This window comes from Panthera leo, chromosome B3 (assembly GCF_018350215.1).
Source record: "Panthera leo isolate Ple1 chromosome B3, P.leo_Ple1_pat1.1, whole genome shotgun sequence".
Classification (NCBI taxonomy): domain Eukaryota; kingdom Metazoa; phylum Chordata; class Mammalia; order Carnivora; family Felidae; genus Panthera; species Panthera leo.
The window spans coordinates 10,610,706-10,635,547 of NC_056684.1; the positions used below are offsets into that span (position 1 = coordinate 10,610,706).

The 24,842-nt window shown below is 46.3% G+C and overlaps 1 protein-coding gene and 1 pseudogene across 1 annotated transcript; one reads left to right on the forward strand and one right to left on the reverse strand.

Annotated features, from left to right (window-relative positions):
* Positions 1-9,457: 9,457 nt before the first annotated feature.
* LOC122221437 lies at positions 9,458-11,672 on the reverse strand (annotated as a pseudogene).
* A 2,224-nt stretch (positions 11,673-13,896) lies between these two features.
* On the forward strand, positions 13,897-17,266 carry LOC122221439. Its single transcript, XM_042940704.1, has 3 exons — positions 13,897-14,072; positions 14,188-15,554; positions 17,037-17,266. Exons 1-3 carry the CDS (start codon positions 13,897-13,899, stop codon positions 17,264-17,266), a joined length of 1,773 nt encoding a protein of 590 aa, XP_042796638.1.
* Positions 17,267-24,842: the final 7,576 nt, after the last annotated feature.

Below are 24,842 nucleotides of genomic sequence, written 5' to 3' on the forward strand. Positions count from 1 at the left end.
AAGGGTTGGAGGAGAACACATCAGTGCAGAAGAACTGCTAAGACAGAAAACCGGTTTCATGACCAGTTATATGAGGTCAAAGTTTAGGGTCTTCTACCCCAAAGCATGTGCCATCGTAGTGGGATAGTAATGCTTTCCAGTGGAAGTACTACTAGCTTAAATCTGGGGACAGCTGAGGTCAAATGGTACCTACCATTTCACACTGGGACCAAAGGGCCACCAGATTGGGATTCCCTATTATGGCGCCAGAGTCCATATGATTGGACCCGCATTAGTGACTCCATTGTGATTTCACTCCCTAAGATTTCTTTCTGTTTGCATGGGACACTTCAGATTGCTAAGCAGAGAATGGAGGGGGGAAGGAGTTAGTTTTCACAAGGGAATGCATAAATACACACCTTGGTGCTAAATCATTCTAAACCTTCCAACACACTGAAAGTCATGAATTGAGTAAGGCCTTCTGCAAGGAAGCTCACTGCCATTACTCAAACATTTACACTCTTGTCAGCAGTGGTTTCCATTCCACCAACATAATGATGGCCATTCCTGAAGCCTTTCCCAATCTTGTCCAACTGATGCTCATCTAATACCCCTTAACAAAATCTTTAATCCCTAAACTGGTGCACCCGCTCTAGAAAACAGTGTGGAGGTTTTCAAAAAATTAAAAATAGATCTACCCTATGACCCAGCAATAGCACTGCTAGGAATTTACCCAAGGGATACAGGAGTGATGATGCATAGGGGCACATGTACCCCAATGGTTATAGCAGCACTTTCAACAATAGCCAAATTATGGAAAGAGACTAAATGTCCATTGACTGATGAATGGATAAAGAAGATATGGTTTATATATTCAATGGAATACTACTTGGCAATGAGAAAGAATGAAATCTGGCCATTTGCAGCAATGTGGATGGAACTGGAGGGTATTATGCTAAGTGAAATAAGTCAGTCAGAGAAAGACAGATACCATAAGTTTTCACTCATATGTGGATCTTGAGAAACTTAACAGAAGACCATGAGGGAGGGGAAAGGGGAAAAAAAAGCTACAAACAGAGAGGGAGGGAGGCAAACCATAAGAGACTCTTAAATACAGAGAATAAACAGAGGGTTGATGGGGGAAAGGGGAGAGGGACAAGTGGGTGATGGGCATTGAGGAGGGCACTTGTTGGGTTCAGCACTGGGTGTTCCATGGAAACCAACTTGACAATAAATTATATTTAAAAAATAAAAATAAATAAAAAAATTAAAAAAAATCTTTAGTCCCTAAGCAGTATGAGAGATCCCAATGGTACTTGGTGCTTCTTTAATAGAGCAGTTACCATATTGCATTATAATCCTTTATTTATCACACTGCTGTGAATATACTGTTTCTTGGAAGGCAACCCCATTGTAAATAATCTACATTATAGACCTGTAACAGTCAGAGCAACAGGATTACCAGGTAGCATATACTCAGTAAATACATGGAAAGATGAACGAAATCATAAATGAACACGTAAACTGACACAGCCTCAATCTACCTTTCAATTACTTTAAAGTACGTATTCTAACCATAGTTGCACCAGGGTTTGATCAGAAAAACAGAGCCACAATGAGCGATGCAGGATATGAGATTTATTCTAAGAATTTGACCTCACACAATGGTGAAAGCTGATTAAACAGGTCCTTGTAAAGCCATTGCTTCTTCATCTGATGCCAGGGCTGAAGTCAGCAGTGCAGGCAGTTAGGAAGGGAAAATGGACATGAAGTGGGGGGGGGGGGGGGGTAACAGGGACAAATTGGAACCCTTGAAGACGAATTGGTACACACGTCTGCCTCCAACCTCAATAATGCAGGCAAGATTGGTGCCTCTTACCATGGACTTGCATGTGTACCTTGGCCAAGATTCAGAGCAGCTGACGGAAGAGATCTGATACAAGTTCAAGAAGCTACAGGCATGGTTGCTACTCCTTGCCAACAAGGCAAGTGAACAGATCTTGAGCTGCAACATTGCCTGGTAATCCAACACTGACCTTCCAGATCAGGCATGACTCTTTCCCATAGCCAGCCCTAACCAGGAACTGTGGGACAGCGTGGGAATTCTGGGAAATGTAGTTCCAGTTTATCCAGGTTGACACTACACAAAGGCCCCACAATAGATACACTTTCAATAGCCTGACCCAAGAAAACTGAGTCTCATTGTGACATCTGAGTTTCCATCTTAATTAGGGCACATGCACACAAGGAGGAGGGAATCAGAAGAGCCCGAGAATGCAATCACCAGAGGGACTGTGGTAGTCTGCATTATTGGCTCCAATTTCTCACCCCTCTCCACATCTACACCCTTATTTGCCTCATGGTGGGCAGGTTGTATTTTCCTGAGCCTTGACTTTGGGCTTGGCCATGAAACTTACTTTGGCCAGTAACATATGGGTAGAAGGGATAATGAAGTAGATTTCAGCCTAGATCTTAAGAGGCTGCACATGTTTCCTCTTGCCCTCTTGCTCTTTCGCTGTCACTGTGGGAAGATCACGTCTAGGCTAGCCCACTGATGATAGGAGGAATATCAGAAAAAAATGGAGCAGAACCATACAGCCCCAATGCAGGTACATAAGCAATAACAATTCATGGTTGTTCTAAGCTCTGTGTTGTGGAGTTGTTTATTACACCACAATAACTAACCAATACAACTCAAAGCAGACAGGAGAGGGGCCACTTGGAGGCTGCCTTCCGAGCAGCTAAACCTTAGCTTTTGCATGAGTATCAGTGCCAACCACTACTTATCTGGAGTTCTTATATCCAAGCCTTTGCAACTGCTCAAAAGTGAGCCATGTGGAGTAGGAAGTGTGGCTCTTGGGGGGAGGGAGGGAAGAAGACATCTCTGATGGGGGACATACCTGGCCAGCCATGGCACAAAATGGAGACACGTTCATCTGTAGCCAGAGCCTGCAAATTTGATAAAGTTGAAGTTCAGGTGTGCACAGAGGAGGTCAGGACTTGGTAGGACTTGGAGTTTTTGTAAAGTAAACTTATTTTCAGGTGCAGTTTGGCTGATGAACAGCTGAGGACCTGTCCTCAGCATAGCTTCTCCAGAAACAGCTTCTTCTTTTTTTTTTTTTTTAGTTTATTTATTTTGAGAGAGAATGTGCATGAGTGGGGGAAGGGCAGATAGATAGAGAGAGAGAGAGAGAGACTGAGGGAGAGAGAATCCCAAGCAGGCTCTGCACTGTCCGCACACAGCCTGACACAGGGATCAATCCCAGGAACAGTGAGATCATGAGCTGAGCCAAAATCAAAAGTCAGATGCTTAACCAACTGAGCCACCCAGATGTAAGGGAAACCGCTTCTTCGGATGGCTCCCCATCACTCGCAGGATAAATGGCAATTGCCTCAACACAACAAATAAGGTACTTTTCTGACCCAGCCTCCTTGCACCTTCAGAGACCTCTCCAGCCCCTTCTTGTTACTCCTGCTCTCTCACACCTGCAAGTTCTTGTCTAGAGTGTGCCTCTCTCTTCTCTACCTGGCAGGCTCCTATTCTTTCTTCGGAGGCAATCAGAAATGTTCTATTTTGTCTGCGTTTTTCCCACTCTTTATCTACTTCCAGCCTCCTAGCCCACCTCCCCGCAGAATCATTGCTCCTCCGAGTACTGTCTTCACTGTGTTACTGCCCTTCTCTACTAAACTATGACTTCTTGCGGGCAGGGAACGGGTCTCCCTTACCACTATGTCCTTCTTTAGTGTTTAACCCAAAGCCTGGCCCAAGAGAGGTAAGCAGGAGATTGTAGCCATTGAGATTCAGTTGCTAAGATACTTTTCAAGAGGACAAAAGCTGTTCTTTACTGAAGCTTGTATTGTTATCCCCAAAGGTGACCTCCTAGGACGTTGTTGATAATCACCGGATGCCAAGGCAAAGACATGGATGTTTCAATTCTTTTTAGAAAGGAGGTCAGCTGGGAATAAGAGAAGAGCCTGCAACTTAAAAATATGCCTTAAAAAATCCCAAACACATAAAACGACTAAATTCCTGTCTAATGCAAAATAGCTTAACAGAGACCCAGTTTAAACGGGCCACTTAAATACATGCTCAGAGGACATATGCTTATCAGGGCTTTCACTTGGCTTCAGATCCTTCCCTCTCAAACAGCTACATTTTCTTTTCCCAGAACCCTGTCACATTTCCCAAACACCACTCCTTAAGCTTTCAGCCCTTGGAAAAAGCTGAAGCAATGTTTTTACCTTACCAAATTGACCATCGAGTCAAAGCAGTACTTTGGCAAGGTAGCAGGGAGGCCTCCACTTCTTTCAGTTTTAGACGTAGCAGAAAGGAAGTGCAGTCTGTCATTGACCTTCATGCTTTGGCCCACAGAGGCCTAATCACCTCCCGTGTGTTGGGGCAGCCTTGCATCCTCCGGGGTTCCCGATCTCTGAGCAGTCTGCGCATCACCCTGCCGCCGGCTGCGGCCCACTAGTCAGCGCCGATAGGGGGCGCTAGAGAGCGACTCTGAGGCTGTGGGAGCCAGAAGGAACTCGCCCCTTTCTCCTCGCTTTCTGTTCCTTTCAGGCCCTGCTAGCCTTGCGTCTTCACCTCTGAAGCAGCAGATAAATACAGTTTTCAACATTTGCAGAAAACAGCTTATTGTACCCTCCAAGCCCATAGACTCAAGCACCATCCCCTCGAAAGGCTCTGAATTTAAATTCCACGGGAATCTGCCTCTACTTTTAAGATATTGCAGTCTCTTCACTTTGCTTCTCCAGCCGTAGAGGTGCTTGCCACTTTGAAGTTGCAACTCCTTGGAACCTTAGAACTGTTTTTTTTTTTTTTTTTTCCCTTTCATTTAACTACGTAACGACTTTATACTTGGCTAATCATTCTTGATATTAAATTCTCTCTGTTTAAGTAACTGGTGTGATTTCTGTCTCCTGAGTGGACTTTGGCTCTGATGGGCTGGTATGTGGAAATACTTCAGCGGACTGTTCCTTCCCCTGCACCCACTGGGAGGCTTCCTATGGTGTTGATGTCCCTGTTAGGATATCCTGACTGACAGGGCTGGTGCGCACCCCTTCCTGTGGTGGTTTCACACTGCCCGCCCGGCCACCTTTCCAGCCCCCCTTCCGCTCATGGGGATCTCATGCTCAGGTCTCCAGCACCCACCCTTCTACTGTAGCTCACAGTCTGGCCTTCTGCCCTGGGCTCCCTCAAGATTTTCCAAGCCCCCAGACTATGTGAAGTCACCTGATGGTTAACAATTGGCTCTATGGGGGGATGGGGAGGAGTCCTGTTTTGTGGCATTTGCCAACTTCTCTGATTTGTCAACGCTCCCACCATGGCCATTTTCATGGAACACAGAGTTGGGGAAAGATGCACAGTATTACCTCATTATATAGTAGTTTCACCATATGAGTAAAACAGACATAGATGATCTCAAAAGCATACATAATAGGAACATGTAGTAAAAGAATAAAAAAATGATGATGATGTATTTCCTTTATTTTTAACATATTTTATTCAATTGTAATTTCATTTGACTTTAATTATTAATGGCTCTGTTTAACAACTGGGTTGTAGAATTTCTGAAAATTAACAGTGAGCTCCCACCAGCCACTAAGAGCTAGCTCAAGTTCACCATGGGTCACAGCTGTATTTTCCAGTGTCTCCACCACCCTGGACATTCATGGAATCCTGGGCTTAATGCAGACCAAGCATAGCATGGTTCAATAAACCCAGGCTGCCATTCTATTTCCTCCCCATCACCCCAGCCATACACCTCATATATAAATCAGTTATTTGGGGGAACAGCCTACAAGGTGTACAAATAAAGATACCCCAGAACTCCAGGGATATCAGCCTCCTACCATTAGAAAGGGATCGTGGGGGTTTCTCCACCTTTGCCCAGAACTGCTTTGAGGATTTTCCTTTTGTGAAAAGTCACCAGCTGATTTGAGAAAGAAAATGTGAGAAGAGGACAAATCAGAAAAAAGGCAGGGGCAGGGGACAGTTTGGAGCAGTGGGAATTTCTACTTTTCGCACTGGATCCTAGACCTCGGTCAACCTTGAGTAAGACCTACCAGTTCTCTTACGTCAGAGCCACAAATTCCACACAAACCTCTGAAGGTCAGCTAGTCTTTTCAACAAACTTGGTCTCTGAAAGCTCCCCAAGGTTTTTACCCTTTCAGATACTCAAACTCAGGAAGCAGAGTTCAGGTTCAAGTTCATTTCCCTCTCCAGGACCCACTAATATCTTTATTTCTGTTCATTCCCCCACCTCCTCTACTTCTCAATAGTTCAAAATATCTCCATTTTTTTTAAGGCTGGAAATTCTGGAAGTGAATCCAAGCAAACTCTTCTTTTTGGCTTTCTGCCTGCCTTCCCTGAATCAGTGGACAGTGAAGACATAACCATTGAAAAGCAGAGGAAGGGAACACAAAGAAGAAAAATAGTTAATATTTCCCTGAGGGCTTCTGTGAATCTCGAAGATGATAAATATTAACTATTGAGATTGTAATGTGAAATCTTGTTTAAATTCTTGGTACTTCTGGAAGAAGTCCCTTGTGCTGGGTTTCCCCATTGTGTCAAATGTCTCTTGTGAACTGTTTATGTAAACTGGTTGTAACTGGGGGACCTCCTGATGCAAATGGTTGGCTTGATCAAAATCAAAATGGCAAAACTTTGACCAGAGTTAACACTTGAATAATAAGAAATCAAGTTGTAACCTTGAATTAGTTGCTGATTTTGCTGCTGAATTAGTTGTAACCTTGAATTAGTTGCTGATTTTGCAAGGCAGTTCAGATCTGTTAAGAGCTAATGTTTTTAAATGCTTCCGTGCTAGGCACAGGACCAAGTGCAGCTAGCCAAGGACGTGGGCATTATTTTACACCCATTTTAGAGATGAGGATATGGAAGCAATAAATGTAATCACAGTTAGTAATGGCAGGGACAGAAATTGACCCATGCAGTCTGTTGTAGGTACACTGGAATGATTATCATTTTTACCAAGGAGGAAACCGAGGCCCAGTAGAAGTAAAGCGCCCTGAAGATGTGCCCACCTGGCCACCCTCCAGCCCCACTTCTGATCATGGGGATCTCATGCTCACATCCCCAGCACCACCCCCTCGACCACAGCTCCCAACCTGGGCCGAGCGGAGATTGGAACTCCGGCCCTGCCCATCTCTGACATGCTGCTTCTTAAAGGCACTGCTCTGCGTGGCGGCACAATGATGGAGAGTCCCCAGGCACACATTAGTCGAATTACACTTAACTACTGCAGAGGCTTATTATGCATTTTCATCTTCTTAGTGCTTTCTAATTAAAAAGGAGGGGAGTGGTGATCTTTTTGCTCTGTAACTTCTGTTTTCTCTGAGTGGAAAGCAGAGGGCCCCCAACGAGAGCCTTTGCATAATAGAGCTTATTGTATTGCAATCAGCTGTTTAAGTGTAGAGTTCTCCAAGGTCCCTTTTTACTGGAGAGAGTTAATTAACAACACAGCCACTAATCACTTACCCGTGCTTAGTCTTGATTGCAAAGAATATGTGAACATACTAAGTCACCTTAAAGTCTTAAAGTGTGCCCCTACTGTCGCAGGCTTTAATTAATGGTAATAATAGTAATAATAATGTTAATATGACTTGACATCAATTGAGTGCTTACTAAGGACCTGGTACTTTGCAAAGTGGTTTTTATTCAATCCTCACAAAGAAGATACATACTATTATTTTCGTCTCCACCTTGCTGAGGAAAAGCCAGAGGTGAAGGTCAGGTGAATGTGACACAGCTGGCTTTTTTTTTTTTTTAAATTTTAAAAAATGTGTTAGTTAGTAACTAATTAGAGTTAGAGTTAACGTACAGTGTAGTCTTGGCTTCAGGAGTAGAACCCGGTAATTCATCTCTTACATACTACACCCAGTGCTTATCTCAACAAGTGCCCGCCTCAATGCCCACCAACCGTATAGGCCATCCGCCCACCTACCTCCCCTCCAGCAACCCTCAGTTTGTCCTCTGTATTTAAGACTCTCTTATGGTCTGCCTCCCTCTCTGTTTTTGTCTTATTTTTCCTCCCCTTCCCTTATGTTCATCTGCTGTTTCTCAAATTCCACATATGGGTGAAATCATATGACATCGTGACAGAGTTGACCCTTGAACTCAGGTGCACGCAACTCCCGGCCCAGACTCTGAGCCTTACAGCCTCCGTGTCTCAGGCAATGGGGATAATAAATCATTTCCTTTTCTATTGAACCAGGGAACCCTTTTACTCATCCAGCAGAGCTCAGAGTCAGGAAATCTAAGAAATTGAAAAAAAAGACCCTCCCAGCAATAAACTGAAGTTACAGACCATTTGATTGTAACTAAGGAAACCTTTGCAAGACTCACTTGAGTTTGGGGAAATGGCAGCCAAACCCAAAGCCAGTAGCGATCCACCCTCCCAGTGGTGCTCCCATGACTGAGACTTCAACATGGCAGCATGTGGGTGGCCTCTGAGTGGCCAAGTACAAGCTCAGCTGAGTGGTACAAGTTACCAACTCTTGTAGCTAAGGCTGACTCTTCAGTGTCCAAGAAGAACCTGGTCCCACGCTCAGGTTGGGGGTGGGAGCTGGGCACGAAACAAAAGAATTAGGAGACTATAACCAGGTCCCCTTCCTACGGTCGTTACGTACGTGACATCACAACCTATCTCCTCTTCCTAGAATATTCATTCATGCCCATCAGATCCTCCTCCCCAACTCCGAAGACGCTTTTAGTCTCAGCTTTAATTTCCTTTTTTCATGGCAACCTCTCCTGACCCCCAGAAGAGGCCACACATCAGTCTCTCTGTGCCAGGGAAGCCTCTGGTGTGTGTAACGATGGGAGTATTTATCTGGGTAAGTGTTGATTAAATATCTCTTTTCAGTGCCTGATTGCAAATTCTACATCTTATTCTTTGTTCTACCTCCAGCCCAGTTCAGTGCCTGATCCTAAAGGACACTCACAAATACTGATTGTATTAGTGGCCTGGGGCTGCCCACTAAAGTACTGAAAACCCCAGCCAGCTTAAAACAATAGGAATTGTCTCCCAGCTCTGGGGGCCAGAATCTGAAGTTAAATTGTGGGCAGGGCCATGGTCATTCTGAAGGCTAGAGGGAAGAACCTCTCCCAGACTCTTCTGGCTTTTGTTGTTGGTAGCAATCCTTTGTGTGTGTGTTCCCTGGGTTTCATAGATATGTCCCTCCAGTCACTCCTCCCTGGGTGGCTTCACGCTGACTTTCCTTTGCGCATGTCTGTCTCTGTGTTTAAGCTTCCTTCTTTTTTTTTCAAACAAAAGGTCTCACATATTTATTACTGAACCAACCTACTGGTGCAGAGGCAGAGTAACAGAGAAAAATCATTTCCCCGAGAAAGCGTGTCTATTGTTCAGACAGTAGTGGTGTTTTCAGAGTGACAGGATAGGAGCACGTGACCTTCATGCAGCATAAGTAGATGTGCTGTCTCACGTGCAATCCCTTATAGACCCAGCCTGGTTCTTGTCCAGTGCCTCCTCTTGGAGTTGTACCTGAGTTTGTTACCGGTTTTCACTCAAAGCCACTGGAGAGGGGGCCGATTCCACTTTGTTTCATGGCCAGGAATCGCTTGATCCTGAAAGTCTCGTGAGAAGATAAGGCAAGGAGCAGTCACCGGAATAAACAATGATGGAGGAGAAAAGGAGACTCTTTGTTTTGTTTTGTTTTTTTAATTTTTTAGTTTATTTATTTATTTTGAGGGAGAGACAGCATGAGTGGGGGAGGGTCAGAGAGCGAGAGAGAGAGAGAATCCCAAGCAGGCTCCACACTGTCAGCGCAGATCCTGATGCAGGGTTTGAACTCACGAAACCGAGAGATCACGACCTGAGCCAAAACCGAGAGTCAGACTCTTAACCGACTGAAACACCCATGTGCCCCAGAAGACACTTTTTATATAAGGGGGGCCGCTCATGTGGGATTAAGGCCTACCCTAATGACCTCATTTTCACTCAATTACCTTTGTAAAGAACCTATTTCTTTATAAGTTCACATGCGCAGGTCCTGGAGGTTGGGACTTCGACATATCCTTTTTAGGAGACACAGTGTGACCCATAACAGCGACTGAATGAATAAATAAATATTGGGTGCTATAACTTTCCTCATTTGCAACATGATAATAACACTTGTTTTGATTCCATATGCAATTTTGAGATATGCAAGCAGTAAATGGCAATAGCGTATGCCATTCCTCTGCCTACCAGTAAATGTGATTGGACCGGCCAACGTATCTGGGGGGATGTTTTCAGTGTAATTAGACCAAAGTTTAGGTGCAATCAGAATACAGTTCAAATATCGGCTAGGAGAGGATAGGGGAACAGGAATTGCAAAATATGCAAAGGTGAGAATTTCTACGCCCCAAATCCGGGCCTGGGGTATGACACGTGCAGTGTGCTCATGAGGTGAGTGGCCTTCAGAGGCACAGAGGCAAATAGATGGGCTCTGGGGGAGACAGATTTGAGCTGGGACCTTGGCTCTGTGCCTCTCTTGAAGTATGCATCTCTCTCGGTGTTAGTTTCCTAATCTATAAAATGGGCTAATAGCCCTTTCATAGCCCCACTGAGGTCCTAGGGGAGGTTGAATGGAGTCATCTTACACACGTGTAGCACAGCGACCGGTGTATAATAACCAGTCCCTAAATGGAAGATTTGTATGTAATATATGTTTGGGCTGTGCTAAAAGCCCGGGCCGTGCAGCTGGCACAACTATGTGGCAACATGGACAAACTGCAGGGTGACTCTGGTGGCAGTGACCTGGAACTGGCATCTCTGGTCTCCGGCCATCTCTCTGGCTTAGCTGGGAGAGAACCATGGAACACCGTCCTCCGTTCCTGTGTTTCTCCCCTCTCCCATCTAGCAGCAGGCACCCAGGAAAGGATGCAGAACGGGTGCAAATACAAAACTGCACCAGTGGTCCATGTCCTGAGTCTGTGGGGACAGATGTGAATGCAGCACTGAAAGGAACAGCTTTGAATCCAAATGACAGCCCCACCTTAGTTTAAAGCTAGGTTCTCTTTTCTGCTTATTATGGATCTTTGATAAGAAATACAATTGCTGAAAAGTTTGTTTTGCTTGCTGTTTGCTACGAGCATTGTGAGACCTTTCCTGATTGTAACCCACTGTAGAATGGGCTGTAAAACTTCCTAAATGTAGTCTGATATGTAATAGAATGAGTGATTGTATACAAACTAACCGGCATTTCTCGCTTCTGTAAACCTGCCTGCTTAGCACATTCCTCACCTACCCCCTTCCCCCTTCCCCCTTTCTTCCTCCCGCCACAAGTAAAAAACCTCCCCTGTGCTATTTGTCTCTGTCTATAAAAACGCTATACCAACCCTATTCGTGGCCTCTTGTGTCACCGGCGACGAGTGCGCAGAGGACCAGGTTCGAACCTGCAATAAACGACCCTTGCCGCTTGGCTTTGACTTACGACTCTGGTGGTCTTTTGTGGGAGGTTTTGGAACTTCAGGCATTACATTTGGAGGTTCCACCGAGATCTCCCCCGAGCCCACCAGACTTCTGGTCAACGGGTCGTATTTGATTCCGATCGGTAAGTAAGCTGGCTCTAACGTTCTTCCTTTTCTCTCTGATCTGTGTTTCTTCTCTGGAGAACCGGTTCTGTCTGGAAGCTGGTGTGACCCTGGCGGACGCGCTATAGGGCATCCGGCCGGGGTCAGTTGGAGACGTCCACTGACATCTGGGGGCCTTCTTGGCCCATCTGGGGGCCTTCTTGGCCCATCTGGGGACCTTCTTGGCCCATCTGGGGGCCTTCTTGGTCCATCTGGGGACCTTCTTGGTCCATCTGGGGGCCTTCTTGGCCCATCTGGGGGCCTTCTTGGCCCATCTGGGGACCTTCTTGGTCCATCAGGGGACCTTCCTGGTCCATCGGGGGGCCTTTTTGGCCCATCAGGATTCTTTTCTGTGGGCTGCTTATGCCCAACGCGCCTGCGAACTAAATACTTTCATTTTCTCTATGAACTTCCAGAGTGCTAAGAAATATCTCTAGGCGTCTAAAAGAAAAAAACCATCTAGGCATGCCAATTGTTACCCGTATTTTGATGTGATGTGTGTCTGTGTGTCTGTCTGTTAAATCGACTGGAATGATTGTTGGGAGTCAGGGGCACGCGCCTGACTTACCCTATGTGTAGTCCCACGGCATAAGCTACGGGATTCGAGTGGGCTCTAACCCGATTTCCGCGGTGATCCTCATACGGCTTAAGGCGGTCAAAATTTATTTTGATCCAAGCAGGGGGTTTATACCTGCCCGCCCATGCTAAGAGGCACCTAAGTTCCCGCGAGGGACGCGGACGGGCGAGTATGCGAGTGCTTCTATGTCAGTCTAAATGTATTGTCACCCCTGGGCCCTTGTAATAACCGCTGTCCTAGCCATAACCCTTTCTGTTGGGCTGGCCGAGACGGCCCCAGAAAGTTGAAACCACTGTCAGAGATTCTTGTTGGCTCTTGTTTTTCTTTCGTGCGTCGGATGTTTTATTGGAATTAAGTGTTTTTTCGGCTGATCAGAATTAATTATTCCATCCTTTGTTCCTCTTTCCTCCTTCCTCAGCTGCCTGCGGCTTTCCCTCCCGCCCCTCCCCCCGGGGCCCAGCCAGGCCGCCAGGGGTCTCACCCTCGGAGCTCGCCTGTGCGAACTCCATCGCTGATTTCAGCCACTTCAGGGCCCCCTCCGTGCCGCCCCCTTCTCTTCTCCTCTTCCTCAGAATCATAACATGGGCCAAACGCAGAGCACCCCTCTCTCCCTCCTTCTCGCCAGCTTCAGGGATGTAAAAGCTAGAGGACACAACTTAAGCCTAGACATTCGCAAAAGGAAGTTGATCACCTATTGCCGCTCTGCATGGCCCACCTTTGGGGTCAACTGGCCTACAGAGGGAACCTTCTGCCTCCCTGTGGTCCTTAAAGTAAAATAAAAAATTTTCCTACCAGGGAAAGAAGGTCACTCGGATCAGATTCCCTATATTCTGGTGTGGCAAGATTTAGTAGAAAACCCACCTCCTTGGATGGCCTCTTCCTTAATAGCAGAGTCATGCCAAATCCTAGCGGCTAAACCTATCAACCCTCCCAAGCCGCCAACTCCAACTGCACCCCCTGTTCTCCCCGACAACCAAGATTTACTTTCCCTTGACCCTCCCCCTTACCAGATTCCTCCTCTTATTCCGAAAGCTGCCCCTATCCCTGCTGCGCCGGCAGAGCCTCCCGTAGCCCAGCCCATAGGAGAACTAGAGAATAGGGAGGCTCAACCCGCGCCCAAGCCTAGTGGGGGCAAAGTCCAAGGGCTGCCGGACGTACCCGTAGGCGGGCCCCACATGAGCCAGGACTCCGCCTTCCTGACTCCACCGTAGCTTTACCCTTACGGGAAATAGGGCCTCCCGATGAGACGGGGAACCCCCGACTTCAATACTGGCCCTTCTCTACCAGTGACCTATATAACTGGAAAACCCAGAATGCCCGATTTTCTGACAACCCTAAAGATTTAATAAGTCTCTTAGACAGCGTTTTGTTTACCCACCAACCCACCTGGGATGATTGTCAGCAGCTCCTCTGAATCCTGTTCACCACCGAGGAGCGAGAAAGAATTCAATTGGAAGCAAGAGAGCTGGTTCCTGGAGATGACGGCCAACCCACTGCTAACCTTGATCTCATTAATGCAGCTTTTCCCTTGACCCGACCCCCACAGGATGGCTGGGACTACAACACGGCAGAAGGTAGGGGACGGCTACGCATTTATCGCCAGACTCTAGTGGCGGGTCTCCGGGCTGCTGCACGCAAGCCCACTAATTCGGCAAAAGTGTATTCAGTGATACAAGGTAAGACAGAGAGCCCTGCCGCTTATTTAGAAAGATTAATGGAAACCTTCAGACAGTATACCCCCATGAACCCCGAGGCCCCCGAAAATCAAGCTGCTGTTGTAATGGCCTTTGTAAATCAGGCAGCCACTGATATTAAAAAGAAACTCCAGAAACTAGAGGACCTGGAGGGAAAACAGATTCAGGACTTAGTCCGCATTGCCCAGCGTGTCTTTAATAATAGAGAGACTCCAGAGGACAGGCAACTTAAAGCCACGTCATGATCAAAAACCGTGGCAGCCAAAAACCACACCCACCCTCTTCACTCAAGATGCAGAATAGGGGGGACGGGGTTCGGATCCCCTCCCCGAACCTAGGGTAACGCTACAAGTGGAGGGGAACCCAGTTCAATTTCTAGTTGACACAGGAGCACAACATTTGGTCTTGATCAGGCCCCATGGAAAAATTTCTAAAAAATCTTCCTGGGTCCAAGGGGCTACCGGAATAAAAAAATATCCCTGGACCACCCAGAGGACTGTGGATCTAGGAAATGGAAAGGTCACCCATTCCTTCCTAGTCATCCCCGACAGCCCATGCCCCTTATTAGGAAGAGACTTACTCACTAAAATGGAGGCCCAAATTCATTTTACGCCAGGGGGCCCCCAAGTGACTGGCCCTCACAACCAGCCCATTACCACACTTACTCTAAGATTAGAAGATGAATATCGACTCCACCAGGGGCCACCCTCACAAAGTCAAAACATAGAGCCCTGGCTCCAACAGTTTCCAGGAGCATGGGCCGAAACCGGGGGTATGGGGTTGGCTAAACATCGCCCAGCTCTATTCATAGAGCTGAAACCGGGGGCAGATCCAGTTCGGGTCCGACAATACCCGATGTCAATGGAGGCCAGAAATGGCATCACGCCACATATCCGTCGCCTCCTAGACTTAGGCATCTTGCGTCCCTGCCATTCAGCCTGGAACACCCCCCTGCTGCCTGTACGAAAACCTAACAGTGCGGACTATCGTCCGGTACAAGATCTGAGAGAAGTTAACCGCCGAGTCATGGACATACACCCAACAGTACCCAACCCCTATACCCTCCTAAGTGCCCTCAGCCCAGAAAGACAATGGTATACTGTCCTTGATTTAAAAGATGCTTTTTTCAGCCTGCCTCTGGCCCCCAAAAGTCAAGAGCTCTTCGCCTTCGAGTGGTCCAATCCTGAGAGAGGCATAAATGGGCAACTCACCTGGACCCGGCTCCCCCAAGGATTTAAAAACTCACCCACCTTGTTCGATGAGGCACTTCACGAGGATCTGGGTGAGTACCGGAATCAAAACCCCAAAGTGACTCTCTTGCAGTACGTTGACGATCTTTTAATTGCCGCTGAGACTGCCGAAGCTTGCTTGCAAGGCACCAAAAATCTCCTCCGGACACTTGGTGCCCTGGGGTACCGGGCTTCAGCAAAGAAAGCCCAAATTTGCAGATCCGAGGTAACCTACTTGGGGTATCTGTTAAGAGAAGGCCAACGATGGCTCACTGATGCACGGAAGGAAACCGTCCTCCGCATCCCCCGACCCACAACGCGAAGGCAGACCCGGACTTGGATACCCCCCTCCATGACTGCGCTGAGATATTGGCACAGGTTCACGGAGTTCGGGAAGATTTACAGGATCACCCGCTGCCAGACGCCGAGGTTACCTGGTTCACTGACGGCAGCAGCTTTGTACATCAAGGTCAAAGGTACGTGGGGGCAGCAGTCACAACTGAAACTGAGACTGTTTGGGCAGAGCCTTTGCCAGCTGGCACCTCTGCCCAACGAGCTGAACTTGTGGCCTTAACCAAGGCAATGACTTTGGGAAAAGACAAGAAACTAAACGTGTATACCGATAGCAGATATGCTTTTGCTATGGCCCACACACATGGAGCTATATACAGAGAGAGGGGACTGTTAACTGTAGAGGGGAAAACTATCAAAAACAAAGAAGAAATATTGGCTCTTTTAAAGGCACTCTGGCTGCCTAAACGACTAGCCATCATACATTGCCCAGGCCACCAAAAACTGGTCACACCGGTGGCCAGAGGAAATAATTTGGCTGACCAGGTGGCCTGAGAGGCAGCCTTACAGGTGGACTGTGCTTTAATGACCACCCTACCAGACCCCGGTTCAGCTAGTTTACCAGAAAATCCCGCCTACACTAAAAAAGACCTAAACTGGATCCAAAAATTACCTTTAACTCAGTGCCTTAACGGATGGTGGAGAGCAGCAGACTGTAGCATAATCCTCCCAGAAGAAATGGGAAATAAAGTCTTATCCAAGATGCACCGAGCCACTCATATGGGCACAAGAAAAATGCAAGACTTAATAAGACATGCTAGGATCACCATTAAAGACTCCAGGACAAAAATTGAGCAGATAGTTACTAGCTGTAAAACTTGTCAATTAACTAACGCCACCAACCACGGGAAAAACCCTGGCTCCAGAACCCGCGGAACCAGGCCGGGAGCCTATTGGGAAGTAGACTTCACCGAGGTAAAGCCTAAAAAATATAGATATAAATATTTGTTAGTGTTTATAGATACCTTTTCAGGATGGACAGAGGCCTTCCCCACCAAGCATGAGACTGCGCAGATAGTAGCAAAGAAAATGTTAAAAGACATCATACCCAGGTACGGATTCCCTACCCTAATAGGATCAGACAACGGACCAGCATTCATTTCAAAGGTAATACAAGGGATAGCGCAGTTTATTGGGGCTGATTGGAAACTACATTGTGCATATAAACCCCAAAGCTCAGGACAGGTAGAAAAAATAAATAAAACTCTAAAAGAGACCTTAACTAAATTGACCATAGAGACTGGCGCTAATTGGGTAGTCTTACTCCCCTACGCTCTGTTCAGGGTGCGGAACTCCCCTTACAAACTGGGATTAACCCCCTTTAAAATCATGTATGGAGTGCCCCCCCCTATAATTCCCAACCTACAGTCTAATGTGTTAACTGAATCTGATGATCATAAACTTATTTCCCTGAGGGAACTCCAGCACACCCACCAGGAAGTTTGGCCTAGATTGAAAGCCATTTATGAGAACGGGCCCCCTCCTGAGCCGCATCACTACCGACCCGGAGATTGGGTATACGTGCAGGGAACACAAGCAAGAGACCCTCCAACCACGGTGGAAGGGACCCTATATTGTGATCCTAACCACACCCACTGCTCTCAAAGTCGATAGGATTGCTACCTGGATCCATTACACCCACGCCCGACCAGCTGATCCCTTTGCGGTTCGAGAAGACTTCGTGCCGGAAGCCAACACCGCCTGGACGGTTGACCAGAGTAAGACCCATCCTTTAAAATTGACTCTGCGTCGAAAACCTGACCCCGAAAACCAGCTGAGACCAAAGGCCTGGGTGTCCCATACCAAGACTGTTGCAGCAGCTCTGGACCCACAATAATCGGAGGAACACTCATTAGCGTGCTCCTGTTCACCTCCTACGGACTCATAAGTATTGCAGGCAACCCCCACATACCCTATACTTTAACTTGGGAGGTTTCTAATTTAAAAACCCAGAAAGTCTATAATACTATCCTGCTCTCCGCTTTACTCGGGCCTCTGGCCATTCTACTTCTCGCTCTCACGTTAGGCCTTTGCATCATAAACAAAATTATTAATTTTATCCAAGACAGGTTCAATGCTGTACAATTAATGGTCTTACGAACTCAGTACCAACCGCTCGAGACATTACAAATAAAAAACTGAAGATCCAAGATTGGCTCTTTAGGCACAAGGAAAAGGGGGGAATGAAAGGAACAGCTTTGAATCCAAATGACAGCCCCACCTTAGTTTAAAGCTAGGTTCTCTTTTCTGCTTATTATGGATCTTTGATAAGAAATACAATTGCTGAAAAGTTTGTTTTGCTTGCTGTTTGCTACGAGCATTGTGAGACCTTTCCTGATTGTAACCCACTGTAGAATGGGCTGTAAAACTTCCTAAATGTAGTCTGATATGTAATAGAATGAGTGATTGTATACAAACTAACCGGCATTTCTCGCTTCTGTAAACCTGCCTGCTTAGCACATTCCTCACCTACCCCCTTCCCCCTTTCTTCCTCCCGCCACAAGTAAAAAACCTCCCCTGTGCTATTTGTCTCTGTCTATAAAAACGCTATACCAACCCTATTCGTGGCCTCTTGTGTCACCGGCGACGAGTGCGCAGAGGACCAGGTTTGAACCTGCAATAAACGACCCTTGCCGCTTGGCTTTGACTTACGACTCTGGTGGTCTTTTGTGGGAGGTTTTGGAACTTCAGGCATTACAGCACCACATTAGATGCATTAGGATTAGGGCCTCTTTCCAGGAGGTCAAAGAAAAGGAGGTGAGCAGCTCTGTTGATCGCAGGTGGCTCTCTGCCTCCAAGTAAAGCACACAAAAGGCGTTGTCTGAGACGCCAGGAATGCCGGGACATTCTTCAGGGACAAGAGGACTATGGACACAGAGCTCCAGCTGCCCCGTGAAGAGGGCTGCAGCCAGTGTGGCCGAGCGTGTTGTTGCTAAAAGTACTGGCAATCCTGGAAGGGCCATTCGTTGGCTCGTTGAAGCATCAGGCTTCCGTGTTTTAAAGCTACGTCGGTGTGACATTTTGGGGTCCACCAGAACTTGACTCAGATCTTGGTGGAGCCACATCCTAGCCGGGTGATCAAGGAGAAATGACTTAATCTGAGTCTCGGTTATTTCAGCAGAGACACGAGGATGGTTCCTATTTCCTAAAGACGATTGAGAGGAGTTAATGAGACGGGTGTGCCAAAGGTCCAGCACGGGGCCTGGGACAGAGAGAACACCTGATAACAGGTAGCCAGCGCCCCTCCAGGTTACAGGTCAAATATCAGGACTCAAATCCCGGCTCAGCTAGTTACTCTCTGTGAGATCTTGGGCCAGTTAACTTCTTCGTATCTCTGTTTTTCCACCTATAAAATGAGAATCTTTATATATGTCCACAACCCGCCATCCACAATTTCCAAATCCAAATGCTTCAGGACACCAAAAAGATTTTCTCTAATTCCACTAGTGATAAAAGCTGACCTCCGTTGGCAGGAAGCTGTTTCCAATCTCCATCTATCCCACTCGGTATAAATATGCACATTGATTATGGAGATGTTGTCCCAGACCTGATTGGGGGTGTTACATAATATATGGTATATGAATTCTGCCACCTTCCTAAAATTTGAAAACTCTGAATTCTGAAAACCATCTGGCCTCAAGGCGTACTAGAGACCTGCATGTAGAACCCAGTTCATGGGGCTGGAAGACTGTTGGGACCATCTATGGAGGACAGGACCCAGCACACGGAGGGCTTGGTGAGGGCACGCAGGTCCACGGGTCACAGACTCTCGACACCCAACCACAAAGGTCAAAATCCTGTTCCACCGCTTTTTCTGCGTGACCTTTGGTGAGCTCCTAACCTTTCTCGTTTTCCGCACTGTGAAATGATCATTGTGACAATAATTAACAAATAAACTAAAGCAATTAGTATATGTAAAGCACTTGGTAAATTGCCTAGTACATAATAAATACTACTAAGTGTTAGCTTTGATTATAATAATTATTACATTTGTATACGTAGGTGAAAATTCCTTCTTTTTAAAGGGCATGGCATTACAGCAAAACTCAGAAACCAAGGCACTTGAACTTGGATTGCTATTCCAAGAATTTTCCGGGGACTAGAAAGGTTACCCAGTGTATTAATCTAAACTGACCTTTTGTGCCTTCCCTAATCAGATCAAAGCACTTTTCATTAAAATAGTTTTATTTTATTTTATTTTCACGTAATGTGCTTGATGAATTCTGCCCCCTCCCCCCGCCCCCCAGGGATCTGATATGACAAAAATAAGAACAAAATGGTTATTTCTGGCTCTTAGCAACACAAATATTCGGATGGACAGGTGAGGAGGGGGATGGTTGAAGAATCACCCAGGGAGGATGTTGTGCTAGGTGTTGTTGGACGCGACACCTGTTTCTACTGCCTTCTGCCCCTCCCAGGGTGGTCGTGGACGGGTGCCATTCATATTTCCAAGAGAGCTTGTGGTGGGGCTGGGGGACAGCATCATACGCGCCCCCCACCCCACCATTTGCATCTACCCCATGTGTGCTGAGACCACATGTCCCCACGTGGCTGACAACTGGTGCCTAAGTACAGCAGGGGTCCTGGTGCCAGCCCATACCTGCCACCAGTTCGGGATTCCTTTAATGGGCACTGTTGGCCTGGTCAAGACTTTTTTAGAACTTCAGTGGGAGGCTTGTCCTACTCAGGCCTTTCTTTCCCCTCTCCTCAGACAGACGCCTCGTTGGCGTTGGAGTCTGAAGGCTCTCCCTGCCTAGTAGCGCTTTATCACCGTTATTGTTCAGAGACAGTCACTCTAATAGGTATCTTGCACACCGAATCTTCTCTAATGCATCTTGGTGTTGGTTCCTTGATAAGCCCTCGCTGACACAGCCTGTGTTTATTTCGCAGACTCCCTTGCCTTGAGGGTTCAGGATGGTATTTGGGTTCTCTGAGATGTTCTTGCTGGGAACTTGGAAAGGAGAAGGAAAGGAGCGGTGGGGGTAGCTGACCGTTGGGTTTTAGCAGATAGAGGTTTTGCAGCAGCCAGATTCTGCATGCCATACTCTGATCACCAGCTTCATGGACTCAGGCTACTGTGACATTGGCAGTGGCAGCAGGGAGCCCCAGGTCACAGCTGCTGCGGCAGGATTTCAAAGCCAAGTAGCAGCCCCTTAGCTCCTGCTCTTACAGCAATTCCAATAATTTCAAAAACAATTATTTCCCCGAACTGGGCTTCTTTCTGCTTAAAACGCCCGAGGTGATTTCTGTGTCTTGCACCGAATACTGACTGATGCAGCAATGGCTTTGCAGGTTGCAATGTTGACTTTTCTATGCTCAGGGAAACAATTTAATAAAGCTGTTACCTTCTCTAGCTTGGAAGTGAGACTACAGACCCACCAAGCCAGTAACTCAGAAGGGATTATAAAAAAAAAAACTAAAGGATTAATTTGTGTTGGCTGCTCCTCACAAGGTGTTTCAAGAAAAATTGAGCTCCCTTAAGGATTAGCCAGTGCGCAAGCAGAGATGGAAGGGAACGGAGAGTTCGGGGATTAAGGTCGTCGCTCTGTTGGAAAGGCAACTGCTTCCATACCTGATTTTCTTGAGCCAGTCAGTTCTTGAGATAGTCCTTCTTTACCCAAAGGGGTCTTTCTTTGGACGATGAATTAAATGGCCATCTTATTTATGCCCCAGATAGCTAGACAGAGGACAACTGTTCGAACCTTTTCCAAAGACCTCTTAAGTCCTTCTAGTCAAACATCAGGTCAAGCAAAGGCATCCATCACTGACCAAGGATGGAACTGGAGGTGTTAGCTTCCAACCCAACCCCCTCGTCTTCACAATGTCTGCCTGTAGGATTTCCTCTGTTCTGGACTGCTTGACTCTCCCCAAGTTTCCTTTTCTATTTGAGGGTTTTTATTGCCGTTGCCCTGGTCCTGCTTGCTTATTGTATATTGAGGGGTGGAGGTGCCGGTAAACTATCTTCTTGTTTACAGGTTACTGAACCATAAAGAGCCAAAGTCAGACCCGAGATTCTTGACTTTGAGCTTAGTAATTCAGAAACCAGCTGGTATGTAGGGTTGTCTCCCTTGGGGAAAAGTGATTCTGTTCCATGTGTGGGAGGAAGGAGACACATGAATAATTGGAGGCCAGAGGGGTAGGCTGTGTTGGAGGCAGATCGTTATGCATAAAAATCCTTTCCCCAATTCTGCTCATGTGTTTCAGTCAGGGTCCAATCAGGAAAACACAGACACCACCAGGCCTCTCCTCGAGAGGGAATTTAACATGGAATCGGTTTCACAGGGACAGATGAGATAACCCAGAAATTAGCAGTGTCCGAAGACTGTTGTTACCTCGGGGATTAAAGGGACAAAGGCAGTAGGCAAAAACCAGAAGCACAATGGCCATCTCTTGGGAGAGCCAAGACTGTGGAGGGAGGAGCTGTCTGGCAAGAGGTGGAGTGACAGAGGAAACACAGCTAAGGCAGAGAGGGAGAAAACTGCCCAGCCTTCTCTCCTGCTCCCGCCATCCTCCACCAGGAGATAAGGTTGGTTCCCTGTGATATATATCGTGGGCCAGGGACTCTGGGCATCAGGCTGGATTGCATTTCCTAACCTCCCTTACAGTTAGCTGTGCCACGTGATTACGTTCTTTCCTTTGGGGTGTGAGCAGAAATCATGTGCCAACTTTCAAAGCTTGGGGCTCACAGCAGTGGGCATGCTGCCTCCTTGTGACCTTCCTCCTACTCCCCAGGTGCCATGGGGGGATTTAGAATTCACTGAACAGACAGTGACATGTACTAGCAGAAGGGAGAGCGATGCTTGGAAGAAACCCAATGACATGGACAATTCACCTGGGAAAAGGTACAAAAGGGAGAGACAAACCATGTTCTTTAAGACACTGTAGTGTTGCATCTCTTGGCTGCTACAGCTTAGGTCTTTATCCTAATAGAGATGTTTCTCTTCTTAATTTATCTGTTTGTTCATTTATTCAAATGTCGGTCATCACCTGTGATGTAGGCATTCGGGTACAGGAGATAAAAGTATGAACAAGTTCTTACTTCTCAGGGAGGTCACTGCCTACTAGGGAAGACTGAACATAATACACAGAAAGTTACAGCACAGGGTAATGAGTACATATAAATACAACAGATCGAGGATAGAAAACTAACATGGCTTAGGAACCATTCTTAAAGGACAGCGTCGAGGGGCACCTGGGTGGCTCAGTGGGTTAAGCGGCCAACTCCTGATTTTGGCTCAGGTCACGATCTCACAGTTTGTGAGATCATGTCCTGAGTTGGGCTCTGCACCAGGCGTGGAGGCTGCTTGGGATTCTCTCTCTCCCTCTCCTTCTACCCTTCCCCAGCTTTCGTGCTCTCTCTCTCTCTTTCTTAAAATAAATAAATAAATATTTAAAAAAAAAAAAAAAAGGAAAGAATTGACAGTCGGGGACTTGGAGGAAGAGTATTAAGCATCACTACTAGTGAATGAAAACCTGCTCTGTGGCAGGCCCTTTATCGGGTCCCTGGAATATATAATCACTAACGCTCACAATATGGAGACATGTGTTAACACTTCTGATTTTACAAGTAGAGACACAGAAATTCAGAGAGTTTAAATTATTTCTCTAGGGCCACACAATTAATTGTTAAGACTGAAGCCCAGGTTGACCTGACTTTAAAACCAATGTTCTTCACACCGGTCAGAGTGGCCAAAATGAACAAATCAGGAGACTATTGATGCTGGAGAGGATGTGGAGAAATGGGAACCCTCTTGCACTGTTGGTGGGAACGTAAACTGGTGCAGCTGCTCTGGAAAACAGTGTGGAGGTTCCTCAAAAAATTAAAAATAGACCTACCTTATGACCCAGCAGTAGCACTGCTAGGAATTTACCCAAGGGATACAGGAGTACTGATGCATAGGGGCACTTGTACCCCAATGTTTATAGCAGCACTCTCAACAATAGCCAAATTGTGGAAAAAGCCTAAATGTCCATCAACTGATGAATGGATAAAGAAATTGTGGTTTATATACACAATGGAGTACTATGTGGCAATGAGAAAGAATGAAATCTGGCCCTTTGTAGCAACATGGATGGAACTGGAGAGTGTTATGCTAAGTGAAATAAGCCATACAGAGAAAGACAGATACCATATGTTTTCACTCTTATGTGGATCCTAAGAAACTTAACAGAAACCCATGGGGGAGGGGAAGAAAAAAAAAAAAGAGGTTAGAGAGGGAGGGAGGCAAACCATAAGAGACTCTTAAAAACTGAGAACAAACTGAGGGTTGATGGGGGGTGGGAGGGAGGGGAGGGTGGGGGATGGGTATTGAGGAGGGCACCTTTTGGGATGAGCACTGGGTGTTGTATGGAAACCAATTTGACAATAAATTTCATATATTGAAAAAATAAATAAATAAAACCAATGTTCTTTCTGCTGCGGTAAAGTCATCTCTCCATCCAATGAGCTTCTTCAGTTTTGTGATACACTTAACAGAGCACCTGCTGGACAGATGCCTGCTTGTCTGACCTGCCCTCAACGTTTATCTAATGCATCGCTCAGGCCTATGAGGAGACGATGGAAGAAAGCGTGGCAAGAAGAAGCCACTGTCATTACATGATTTATTTGCTTTATTTCTGACCAGAATACGGTACTCACCACCAGCATGACTGCCCTCCTTATTTCATATCAGATTTGTTCTAAATGACTTCAGGCTGTTTCCCAAAAAAGCCAGACAAAGATTTACCACCATGAAGGATGTTCAAAAGAAATGCTTCAGGCTCTGGCCACATTTAATAGCTTTGTGTCTGAAAGTTCTAGGCAATTGACAGGACAAGAGAGCCACTTTCCACTGGGCCCGAAGTCCCCATTTTTTAGGTATCTGAAAAGGAGACATTGCAGATTGCATTAACTCTAGGAGACATCTTCTAATGACCAAGAATAGGTGACAAAGCCAACACTTACCTCCAAACACTAGATTAATAATTGAACAAGATTGTGACACTCTGTGCAGCACTGCTTCTAAAAAACTTAAATAAGACCGACTGATATCAACAGGGATTTTATCTGGGTATCTCCTTGACATGATAAGAGGGAATGAGAACCGTAATTATCTATTGGAAATGAACGACATAAGGCTTTTCAGAGTCCCAAAGCCAATCTTTTCCCATTTCAAATGATGTGAAGTTGCCAGTCTCTGACCTTTTTGCAAATGATAGTTAAAAAAAAAATAAGAAAAGATATTTTGAAGGCAACTGTTTTTAAAACAGGACAAGATAATATGGTCTCAGAGCGAAAGGGTCATAAGTTATGTCCTGTGATAGTCTAGCCACAGTGTGCCTCTGAGTTCTTATGGAGAAGTCATTATTTAACAGTAAATAACGCATAGGTCATACAATGTTTTCTTTGAGGAAATTTGCAGTATTTGACTGAT